At 39.4% G+C, this 13,104-nt stretch overlaps 1 protein-coding gene across 19 annotated transcripts in view; it reads right to left on the bottom strand.

The window, feature by feature from the left end:
• RIMS2 (regulating synaptic membrane exocytosis 2) overlaps positions 1–13,104 on the bottom strand; it is a 767,247-nt gene that overhangs the window by 89,462 nt on the left and 664,681 nt on the right. For 17 of the 19 annotated variants that reach the window (XM_034763436.1, XM_034763437.1, XM_034763440.1 and 14 more), the window contains one exon: positions 12,372–12,544. The exons of the other annotated variants lie outside the window; for them this stretch is intronic. In XM_034763436.1, the coding sequence (XP_034619327.1) occupies positions 12,372–12,544 (173 nt within the window). The remainder of the gene's footprint in view (positions 1–12,371; positions 12,545–13,104) is intronic. 19 annotated transcript variants of the gene reach the window in all.

The raw sequence follows: 13,104 nt of genomic DNA, 5'->3' as shown, positions 1-13,104 counted from the left end.
TCCTATTAGACAACTTCCTGTATTGGATGAGAATTTCTTGAGACTTCCAAAAACAGTAGGCCAATGGTGCTCAACGAGCCAACATCCACACTGTAAGATGTCACGACTGCAGGTCTGGACGTAATATCTCTCTGCGGTTCTGGTAGACAATGTTGTGGCAGATTAGGAGATGGATGGGGTGGGGACACAAATGGACATGTGCAAGAGGTCTCACAGCCAAAATTCCCATGGTCTCAGTTTAGCAATTCGTACCTGATCACTGGTGGATAGCATGCTATGAAGCACCAAAACAGTCCATTAGGAAGAGAGTCTTAAAGTATACAACAGACCTTGACATTTTACTGTGTATTTGGACAGCACCTAGCAGGAAGTATTGACCCTGATAGGATCTACCATAATACAAACCATAAATAATTATGTGCACCCTTCACACTAACAACAATTTTATTAATATAGTTCCTTACTTTCTTTAGATTTGGGCCTATGAAATCTTGCCAAGTTCTTTCACAGTCAGATTGTACATTGCCAGGCAGGATATATTTGCAGAATTTGAATCAAATGCACAAACCTTAAAAGAACATACAGCAGTTCAGTAAAGGAACTGAAGAATGTGGTTCTACAAGAGATGACGGTGGATCTAAGTTGCTCATTTTTCAGAGAAATGTCATTGCTTTGAGACAAAAATAATTAGTGTAGGAGGGAGCATTCTCTACTAGAGCTAGTGTTATGCATGACAAGGCTGGCATGACAAACTGAACTATGATTCACTGGAGCAACACTACAAACAGTTCAACAAACAATACACTAAACTTCTAATCAGACTCAAAAAGTATTATCCTTTCATAACATGAGGACTGAATTGTTTAATTAACCATGAAGTCCAAATAAAGTTTTAAACTAGAAGTTATTGAATAAAGAGATGTTTGAAGGTAAACATTTCAAGAGTTCACTTCAGAATTAGAATTAAAACTAACCTCAGGCAAACACGTAGTAAGGACCAATTCACAGCTTCACTTTGAACTCACAATGAAGTCTCTTGAAGTTTTTAAAAAATAGATAACTTTTTAAACCTAAGGAATATATTTTTATTATTGTTATTCTTGGGTAACTATGGTTTATAGTTCTGGCCAGGAGTGAAAGCAGAATGCCAAAATGACTGAAAGCTAACATACACCTATTCATACAGCCCTACAAACACTGTCTCTATCAAACAATAGCAGTAGCCAAGGTGAAAGCCTCACTAGAAAAACTGAAATGCTAAAGTTATTATGCAAAGGAAATCTTAAGGAAATCTGTGTACTATTCTGAAATTCTGGTCAAATTCTATTCTCAATTACTGCTGGGCAATCCAGTGAATTTGTGGTTGGACTGGTGTAAGTGGGAGCAAAATTAGGAGGGAGGGGAACATACTTGGAGTTCCCTATAAAGGAGAGGCCACAGCGGGCAAAGGGAAGACACAAAAAGGGTGGGTGATTATCTGAATCAATACAAACCTTAAAAACATTTTGGACTGATGTTTAATGTGGTTCCAATAAAGGACTTAGGTTAAGGACAGTTTGATGCAGATTTACTGCAGTGGTGGCCATGAACTCTCACAAGTAGTTAATCATTGTCTAAATGTCACCCACCCACCTCCTGGGTGTGGTGTTCTGTCCCAGATAGTGGCACTGAGACCACTTAGAGAGAGAGAGAGCGTACAATTAGTGAGTCTACTCTACAGCCTTAGCTAACAGGCAGTTGGCTTTTAGCTCATGCAGTAGAGACTCATGCGCTAATCTCCAGAGATCCCAGGTTTGATCCCACCCGCCAATGACCGGGGTCTGTTGGCCTTACACAAGGATTCTTCCAGTTACTTTATTCTCAGAGTATTATTTATAAGGGACTTTAAAATGAGTTAGAATTAGAAACAATATGTTTTTGATACAAACAAAAGGACACAGCAGCATGGATATAGAATACCGTCAAATAAGGGAATCCTAGAAAAATTATTTTAAAAGTTTGATATATGCTGTGATTTTGCTATACATCAAACAGATGCCAATTTTTAGTTTTATAAGGCTTAATCCAGGCAAAAATTGACTATTTCTCCCAGAACTATTTCTCCCAGGAAGATTAATTGACTTTCATTTCTGTAAAGCTGCGGGGGCTAACTGCAGTTCTCTGGGAGAAACCTGCTCTCTTTAGCAGGCATGGACCATGATTAGCCATCCTATACTCCCACCTTTCTCCATAGCAGTCTCAGTTTGTGTCCGATCAGGGTCCACATAAGATTTTGACTTCTGAGGCCCACCTCCTGCAGTTCTCAATTTTGTACGTCTTAGTTGCTTATAGCAAGTAGTCTGTGTTGCCATTATTCATGAGTATTATGAGCACTTTGCTTAGGTGTGGGGGAAGGGGTCTCTAACATTTTAAAATCTGGAGGTGTGACAGCTTCTCAAGAAACCAATTTTTGATGATGACTAGGGCTCCGTGACTTTCCGTAACCATTGTGACTTCTGCAGCAGCCAGTGTGGGTGACTCCAGGGCCACCCAAGTAGCTGGCTCCGGGGCCAGCGTTCAGGTGGCCCTGGGGACAGCCATACTGGCCGCTGCTCAGGTGGTCCCCTTCCTCCTGAGCAGTGGCCCTCTGGTTTCCCTCAGCATCACCTCCCCCGAGAAATGCTCCCCGGGGGGTGCCCCCCCCCAAACATCCCCCTGCAGCAGCACCTCGCCCCCAGATTTAGTTAGGGGTATTTATAGTATAAGTCATGGACAGGTCACGCCGTGAATTTTTATTGCCTGTGACCTGTTCATGATTTTTACTAAAATTACCCATGACTAAATCATAGCCTTAATGATGACATGTTTGCTAACAGTCACTTGGTCTCCAAATTCCCTTTTTTGGAAAGGTGATTGAGAAGGTGGTGGCTATTGAATCAAAGGTGCACTTGTGTACCAATAACATCTTTGGTAGACTCCAGTCTATGTTCCAACCTTTCTTAAGGGCTGAGACGATAATAGCCAGAGTCTCAAATGATTTCCTGCTGTTTTTGAATTAGAGCCAATTGGCTAGTTTGGTTATGTTAGACCTCTCAAGCAGCTTTTGATATGACTTAACATGGAGTGTTGCTTTGGGACTAGCAAATATTGCTGGTGTGTCAGAAACATCTCTTGGGTGGTTCAAGTTACCATGCAATGATGATAAAGTGTTGATATTAAAACCCCAATCCTGCAAACACTTCAGTGAGACTATTTTTGTGCACAAAGGTAAGCACATATGCAAGTGTTTATAGAATTGCGGCCTTATTTATTGAGGGATTTAAATTTATAAAAATAAAAAAGGTTCCTATCTGAGAAATACAAGCACCTCAACATGTCACCAGAAAATATCTACAATGAGGGATTTGATTTGTAGTGTCTCTCAAGGATCTATCCTGACATCCATTTTGCTCAATTCTGGAAAGTTTTGTTTCAATAGGCTACCATTTGGCATGCTTCTGCCCCCGAACACTTCAAGAGGAAAATGTCACAGCTCCCGAAGAGTCTGGAAGGGGTTCTCAGCCAAACGAATGGTATCCTCAGCTATGGATCAACACAAACCCAACACAACCAACATCTCATTGCAGTCCTGGAAAAACTGGAGAAAGCAAGCCTAAATTTAACAAATGTGAATTCTCAAAGACAGAACCAAGTTTCTAGGCCAAATCATTGATGGACCAAGGGGCAGACCAGATCCAAAGAAAGTACAAGTGATTACCTAGATGAAGGAGCAACAGAGTGGCAGTGAAATACATCAGTTCATGGGCACTGTGATACATGAGGGAAAATTCCTACCTCACCTGGCAGAGTCAAAGTCAAAGCCATAACGAGATCTCTTTTGTCCACAAAATTCCTGGTATTGGATAACTACACATAGCCAGTCATTCAGAGAAATATATCAAGATATGAGCACTCCACCAATTTTGGCCATATATAAGCCTAATAAACCACCACCGTTTCAGCTGATGCCTCATCCTATGAAATAAGGGAAGTCCATCTTCAGAAATAATCACCTTCACTGTAGTGCCCAGTAGCATATGTCTCACAAGCACTCACCAGTACAGAGCAGTGTTACAAACAAATAGAAAAAGAAGTTCTAGCCACTGCATAGATTTGTGAACATTTTAGAGATTTTCCAGTGGAATAAAATGTCATACAGAACTGATCACAAACTGCTAGTCACACTTCTAGGTTCTAAAAACCTAGATGAATTATCACCTAGGATACAATGTTTTTGAATGATACTCATGAGGTTTCAGTTTTCGATTGTACCTCATGTACCTGGGAAGAATCTCGCCACATCTGATACTCTCTCCAAGGCCCCATTACCAAGCATACCATAGTCAGAGTGTAAACAGGAGGAGCGTCTCACAGAAGTTGTGTAGATGCAGTACTTATTACCTACCAATCACAGAAAATCTAGAGGAACTGAAAAAAAAATGCAAGAGGAAGATGAATTACTCAAATCATGACTCACTTCAAAGAAGGCTGGATAAATGCAGATGACACAAAGCTGGAGGAGTTGCTTGCCAATATAGCTAAAATTCAAAGGGATCTTGATGAATTGGAGAACTGGGCTTTAGACAACAAAATGAAATTCAACAAAGACAAATGTAAGGTGTTCCACTTACAGAAGGAAAACCAAATGCACAAATACGGAATGGGGGATAACTGGCTTGGCAGCAGCACTGCTGAGAAGGAACTGGGAGTTGCGGCGAATCACAATATCAATGTGAGTCAATAATGCAATGCTGTTGCAAAAAAAGCAAATGCAATTTTAGGTTGCGTTAATAGAAGCATAGCATGCAAGTCATGGGAGATGATAGTATTGCTTTACTTGGCGCTGGCTAGACCTCAGCTGGAGTCCTGTGTTCAATTTTGGACACCAATGTATTGAAAGGATGTAGAGAAACTGGAAAGGATCCAGAGGTGAGCGACAAAGGTGATCAAAGGCTGAAGGAACTGGGTATGTTTAGTTTCGAAAAGAGAAGATTAAGGGGAGACATGATAGCAGTTTTTAAATTCTTGAAAGGCTTCCATAAGAAATGGATAAATGTTCTTCTCTCTTGCCACACAGGGCAAGATAAGAGGCAATGGGTTCAAATTACAGAAAAGCAGATTTAGAATAAATCTCAGGAAAAAAACCTTCCTAACTGTAAGAACAGACTGCCTAGGGAGGTTGTGGAAGCTCTTTCACTGGAGTTTTTAAAAGCAGGCTGGATGGCCATCTATCTTGGATGGTTTAGATACAAAAAATACTGCATCTTGGCCAGGGGTTACACTAGATGACCCTTGCAGTCCCTTCTAACTCTTTGATTTTGTGACAAAAAAGACCAGGTCAGAAACCTCTATGAAACCATATTGGGTGGTTTCTGGGAATCTTACTATAAACGAAAATCTGTTGTTGAAGGAAACCAGGTAGGTTATACCTACACCAATGCAACAGGAAATCCTTGACAGACTGCATGAGTGGCACCAAGTCATCTCTGATCCTGGTCCTCAGTTTTCTTTGAGAGATTTAAGAGGTTTGAAGATACCTATTGTTTCATTCATGTCACATCCAGACCACAGTTACCTCAAAATAATGATGAAATAGAATGTGCAGTAAAGATAATAAAACTCCTCTAGCAAATTGACTATGCCCTATGGAACTGTTGATATGAAAAAAGTTGAGGTCCACTATCCCAACCGTCCCAAACCAACTAGACTCTTGCCTGCCTGACTTCACAAGACTATAGAAGAAGGAAGATCAGTATAAAATCCATCAGAGACTTTGGCAGGCTCTATGGAGTCAAATTATTGATAGTACTGAATCCAGGAGATCAGGTTTGGGTGAAAGATTTTCAAGAAAAGGGGACAATGCAGGGATGTACCAGGACACTTTGATTCTACTTTTTAGAGTGCTAGTAGGAATCATCTTTCAGAACCGGTGTCATCTTGTCGCCTCACCAGGTAGACTTCCGATACACACTGATCACTACCCCGAGACTGAACCTGTGAAGACCCCACCTGCCTACATAGAACTGCTAGTGGTTCCTCCAGCTCCTCTCCCTGCAAGGAGATAGCCAGCAAGAAAAAGACAGCCTCCTGTAACATGGATGATTACACAGGACCTTGAGAATTCAAAAAAGTCAGAGGACTTGTACAGAATGTCTTAAAAGGGAAGAATAAATCCCTGACACAAGTTCAGAGAGCCTACTCTGTCGGTTATAGGGCAGTTTATTCTTGTTTTGCTTTGATATTTTATTCCTGTTAACTGTTGTTTAATGTAAAGTTTGGATAAAAGTTGTATCACCCTTCACTTTTCAGAAAGGAATGTGGTGCTACATTTAGAGCAGTCACTAAGGGGCATAGAGGTAGGAAGTAAGTGCCTGTATAAACAGGGAATACATCAGTCTTGCATTCACCCCAACCATGCTGTGCTGGATCTCTGTAATCTCTACCGAGAGAAAATCAAGAGCAAAAGGAAGAATGCTGGATCAGCTGGCTGCCACAGAGGTTACAACAGTATAGTGAACCTCAAGAGATCCAAAAAAAATCACAAGACTGGCCCCACAAACCATGAGATTTAAAAAAAACATAATCAAACCATGTTTTGTAGTGTGTCTCTTGACTTTTTAACTCCCATTTACTCTCTCTGGCAATGTGTCTGTAATAAATTTCAGGTTGAAAAGTTGATCTTTAACATACACATGCCTCTCCCTGGCTTCTGAAATGGAGAGTCGATGTATGGTGGAAGTACGCAGACATATTTAAGAGAATTAGAATGGGAAAGATGTAAAATAGTTAAGTCATTGCTTTATTTGGGCTAGTCCTAAGTAGCAAGAGACTCAAATTTCAATGTAATTGTAATGCTTCTGTAAATGGTATCTCAATGTTAGGATAGATAAGTATACAAAAGTGTGATAAAACATGAGAGAAAAAATGAATTTGTGCATATTTAGAAATATACTGTACAAAGCCTATTAATTGTAGCTGGAAAATGAACTATGAACAGCCAAGGATCACAAAGCACTTTATGTATCAAGCTTTCCAATTCTATTTTTCAATGAAGACTTTGGTGAGCTGCAAAGATCTTTACATGCAAGAACATCTTTACATCAACCACCTGTTAGAGCTTTCTATATTTCAGGGCAGTAATTATATTTTGATAATCCCTAAATATTATTTTGTAAAATAATCAATTCAGTCACATTCAAATTATTTGAAAAAAATGTAACTCACTCTTCTGTCTATAATTTTGATAACTACATAAATATATAATTAGTTGTCCAAATAGATGCAAATAATTCATTTTTGTTTTAATTATTCTTCCCTCCTAGAGCCTCCAGGGGTTCTCCCTTTTCCTGAATCCATGAACATCTGCTCATCAATCCCCACCTACTTCACCTCTGCTCCTGCTAGGGTTCTTCATTCCCCTTTCCCAGCCCTGGGGACTGCAACAGGGTCCCCTCTCCCTCTTTCCCTGGCTGGGGCTGGCAGTTTCAGAAGCAGAGGCAACATCCTGTATGTGCAAAAACACCGAGGAGTCCTTGTGGCATCTTAGAGACTAACAAATTTATTTGGGCATAAGCTTTTGTGGGCTAAAACCCACTTCATCAGATGAATGGAGTGGAAAATACAGAGGCAGGTATAAATACACAGCACATGAAAAGATAGCGGAGTCAACGGGGGAGCCGCGGCCGTCAATCCTGCGCCATGAGGATAGGAGGTAGGTCGAAATAAGATACGTCGACTTCAACTACGCTATTCCCATAGCTGAAGTTGCGTATCTTACATCGACCCCCACCCCCCCAGTGTAGACCAGCCCTCAGTCTCTCACTGACCTAAATGCAAAGTGCACTCAGAATTAGGTGCTGACCAGGACTGGCTTCTTGGGCTAAGGCAGAGGGAGGATTCTTCCTCCCTCTCCTCTCCTGGTTTCACCCAGAACTGCCACAAGATTGAAGCAGCCAATCCTTTTTATCTGGCCTGCAGAGGCATTAGTGGCTTCTGCCTGCTCCCAGTCCTTCTAGCATGCTGGAGTACAAAGTCTCACTAGTTCCACCAGCAGCTGACCCTGGGAGGCCTTTCTAGAGAACTCGTGAAAGTCCAAAATCTTCTGCCCTTCTTTTCTTAAAAGGCTGTTTCCTAGGGCATGGCACACCAAGATAGCAGGGTCTCCAGTAGGGGGCAGCAAATGCATAGGACACCCAGTCACAGGCACCTAAACATATTTTAGGCTTACTACAGCTGCAGACCTACACAACATGCTACCACCTCACAGCACATCAAACCATTAATGCAAATGGGTGAAAGAACCATTTTTCATTATCCATGTCCACAACTGATCCACACACACATTTATCAGCCTACACAAAAGTAATTTCAGTACAGATAAGTCTTGACATTCTCTCTGAATTTGGGCTTAGCTAGTCCTATTCCTCCCAACCAGCACTGCCTTCTTGTGCCTTTGTATCAGTCCTCAGTTAATGGGTTAATTAGCCCTCTAACACCCCCAGACTGCCAGCCTGGTTAGATAAAATTACATCCCAATATCCAATCAGACATCTCTAGGGGACCTAAATACAGTAGAACCTCAGAATTATGAACACCTCGGGAATGGAGGTTGCTCGTAACTCTGAAATGTTCATAACTCTGAACAAAGCGTTATGATTGGTTTTTCAGAAGTTACAACTGAACATTGATTTAATAGAGCTTTGAAACTACTATGCAGAAGAAAAACGTTGCTTTTAACCATCTTAATTTACATGAAACAAGCTCAGAAACAGTTTCCTTACCTTGTCAAAAAAAATTTTAAACTTTCCCTTTATTTGTTTAGTAGTTTACATTTAACTCAGTACTGCACTGTACATTTTGTCTCTGCTGCTATCTGATTGTGTACTTCCAATTCCAAATGAGGTGTGTGGTTGACTGGTCAGTTCATAACTTTGGTGTTCGTAACTCTGTGGTTCTACTGTAGTGCTCACCAGGACCAGCTCCAGCATTTCAGCTGCCCCTCTCCCTTGGCCGCCCCAAGCACCTGCTTGTTAAGCTGGTGCCTGGAGCCGGCCCTGGTGCTCACCTGCTAGCTCCCCACCACTATGTCATATAGTCAAACGCAAACTATAAACCAGTTCAACAGGAACAAAAGGCTGTGGCTGCCTGCATCCTTAAGGTGTTTAATTATTCGGTTTGCAGAACCATTCCATTAAAATCAAGAGATAAATTTGTTCACTATTAAAGAATTATGGTTGAAGGTGAAGGGGGCTGCAGGGAACATAAAGAACAAACTATGGCAAATAAAATAAAAATGGGAAAACAAATAGGATCCAGGCATTTGAAAAAGAGCTACGGGACCACAGGGAACTACTGTATCTACAAACAGAGATATATTTTACCTGACATCATCTTGTGAGAATCGCCTTTGTAAATCCTCTTTTTTTCTCTGTTTTTTCTCTTTACCTTCCTCAGTTTGATCATCATGGATCTTTTTATCATCTCCTGATTCTTTGCTTTCCTCCTTATCACAGTTTTCTGTCACCTCTTGCTCTTCCCCCTTTTCATTAACTTGTTCTTGCTTCACTTTTTCCTCAAGCTCCTGCTCCTCCTCCTCAGGAAATATCTCCTCATGCTCACCCCCTTCCTGTCCTCCCTCTTTTCCCCCCTCTATATCCCGTGACCTTCTGAAGTCAACACAAATTGAGGAAGGCATGCAAACAAAAAAGAAGACAAAGTAAAGTTAGGTTGTAGAGAAGAAGCATGCATGCAGTACACACAAAGAAATTTAAAAGAAAAGAAATAAATTAGAAGGGAAAATGTAGTGATAGGTAAAAGCATGCTGGCCAACTTCCAGCACAGGCTAGACAAAGATTAAGATGCAACCATTGTTTTTGGACAGTCTGTAATGCACGTACATATTTTGTATACAAAGTTACGTTCTGATAAATCACACAAAAGGGTGCATAAACACATGGAATGCACAGTTCTGTGTTCCAGACAATATCAATTATGCAAAATGAGAGATACTTAAACCTACCCTTTTTTAAAAACATAATTTCTCTTGGGAGGGGAAATGTCCCAGAATTAGGAATATTAGTGCCAAAATATTTAAGGCCCAATCTTACATTCCTTTTGTGCCCAAACTCCCACTGAGTTTGATTGATGTTTTGAGTGTTCAAGGAATGGAAGCTGAGCCCATTTCTGCTTTCAAATACACTGTGCAACTCTTATTAAAGACTAGACAATGAAAGTTGCACAGCAATATATTTATTATTATTACTGGGTCCAGTATCTATTGAAGCACTTTACAAGAGGTTTTAAAAGTCTGGCAATTCAAGTAGGGCTGTCAAGCGATTAAAAAAATTAATCTCAATTAATCACACGATTATTTGCATTGTTAAACAATATTAGATTACCATTTATTGAAATATTTTTGGATGTTTTCTACATTTTCAAATATATTGATTTCATTTACAACAGTGCTCACTTTATATTTAGTTGATTACAAATATCTGCACTGTAAAAAACAAAAGAAATAGTATTCTTTTAATAGTATAGAATAGTTTAATAGAATAGTTTAATAGAATAGTATTAATAGTATTAATAGTTTAATAGAATAGTAATTCTCCCATTACAAGTACTGTAGTCCAATCGCTTTATCATGAAAGTTGAATTTACAGGAGATAGTGCTGCCCACTTCTTGTTTACAATGTCACGTGAAAGTTAGAAAAGGCATTCGCATAGTACTGTTGAAGCCGGCATCGCAAGATATTTATGTGGCAGATGCGCTAAAGATTCATATGTCCCTTCATGCTTCAACTATCATTCTAGAGGACATGTGTCCATGCTGCTGATGAGTTCTGTTTGATACCAATCCAAAGCAGTACGGATGGACGCATGTTCATTTTCATCATCTGAGTCATATACCATCAGCAGACGGTTGATTTTCTTTTTTTGGTGGTTCAGGTTCTGTAGTTTCCACATCAGAGTGTTGCTCTTTTAAGACTTCTGAAAGCATGTTCCACACCTCGTCTCTCTCAGATTTTGGAAGGCACTTCACATTCTTAAACCTTGGGATGAGTGCTGTATTGATCTTTAGAAATCTCACAAAGGTACCTTCTTTCCATTTTGTTAAATCTGCGTGAATGTGTTCTTAAAACGAACAACATGTGCTGGGTCATCATCCAAGACCGCTATAACATGAAATATATGGCAGAATGCGGGTAAAACGGAGCAAGAGACATATAATTCTCCTCCAAGGAGTTCAGTCACAAATTTAATTAACACATCATTAAAAAAAATGAAGCATTTCTTCTGGAATGGTGGCTGAAGCATGAAGGAGCATACAAATATTTACCACATCTGGCACATAAATACCTTGCAATGCTGGCTATAAAAATGCCACGTGAACACCTGTTCTCACTTTCAGGTGGCATTGTAAATAAGAAGCGGGCAGCATTATCTCCCGTAAATGTAAATAAATGTGTTTGTCTTAGAGATTGGCTGAACAAGAAGTAGGACTGAGTGGACTTGTAGGCTTTAAAATTTTACCTTGTTTTGTTTTTGAGTACAATTATGTAATAAAAAAAGCTACATTTGTAAATTGCACTTTCATGATACAGAGATTGCACTATAGCACTTGTATGAGGTGAACTGAAAAATACTATTTCCTTTATCATTTTACAGTGCAAACATTTGTAATAAAAATAATAATATAAAGTGAGCGATGTACACTTTGTATTCTCTGTTGTAACTGAAATCAATATATTAGAAAATATAGAAAAACATCCAAAATATTTAATAAATTTCAATTGGTATTCTATTATTGTTTAACAGTGTGATTAAAGCTGTGAATAATCGCGATTAATTTTTTTTATCACAATTAATTTTTTTGAGTTAGTAGCATGAGTTAACTGCGATTAATTGACAGCCCTAACTTCAAGCATAGAAATCGTGGAGATGCAGCAGGATAGTCTCTGCTCCAGTTTGTAAAGTATGTTGTAATGACTCTGAGACTGCTGGCAAGTATTTTGCAAATAAAATTATCCTTTAAACTGTTTAATATTTTTCGAGAGTCTTTTTTCAAAAGATGCAAGTCTAAGTGTAACAAATGCCTTCTGATAGCAGGCCTCATCTCAAGATGCTAAAGTTTGCATGCAAGAAATCCCTTTATTGACTTACAAAAAATACCTAGCATAAGGAATCAAAAGAGCAGTAGAAACACAACAATAAACTAAAACCTGTATTTTGGAAAGCCCTGTAAGTTTTATTAATATTATATCTGTTAAAGTTTAGCAAAATTTTCACATGCACTCACCTGAAAAGTATTCTATAAGGATATAAGTGACCAACTTCCTAGTTCTGTTACTCACCTTATTTTCTTGTTCCCTCTCAGTCGTTCTGATTGGACAGACATGTAGCTTGTGCTGCTGAAACGAGAAGCGCTGCTTGTCCTTGATACAGCTGACACATCACTGACATCACTGTCTGAAGACTTATTGGAAATATTGTCTGAGCCTCGCTGAGGATCCCGTCCTGACCGATACTATAAAAACAGAATGAAAAAGTCACAGACGTAATCAGTGAAACCATCATAAATCAGCTGTTGGGGCTTTCCCATAACTGTTAATTATGTCAACTGTTAATTGACTCCATCACCAAATTCTGCCTGCATTCTTACAATGAAGTTCTTAATTGGTCATACTGTCTGGAATACAAATCTTGTTTTTGTATACCTCAGTTATAACCTTGCTGCACTACCCAACACAAGATATTACGTTAAGGTCCTTACCATGGGCCATATGTTGTGTAACTTGTACAACACCTATCTTCTGAGCATTTTCAAGGGTTCTGCAAATTTTAGTGAAGACTCCCAACATCACTGTGAAGGATTTAATTATTATACCTATTTTACAGAAGGGTAAGTAGAGTCATAGAGAAGATAAGTGAATTGCCCAAGCTTGTTCAGCTAGCAAAAAGCACAGCTAGGGATAGAACTCACATTCTAACTGTTAAATAACATTGGTATTCTAGGGAACTACACTGTTTACCTTCAAAATAATTTCTAATATTAACTCTTGTTTACTTAAAAGAAATGGAAAAATG

This window comes from Trachemys scripta, chromosome 2 (genome assembly GCF_013100865.1).
Source record: "Trachemys scripta elegans isolate TJP31775 chromosome 2, CAS_Tse_1.0, whole genome shotgun sequence".
NCBI classification, from domain to species: Eukaryota; Metazoa; Chordata; order Testudines; family Emydidae; genus Trachemys; species Trachemys scripta.
The sequence above is the reverse complement of the archived record's forward strand: the minus strand, read 5'-3'. Positions and strand labels throughout refer to the sequence as shown.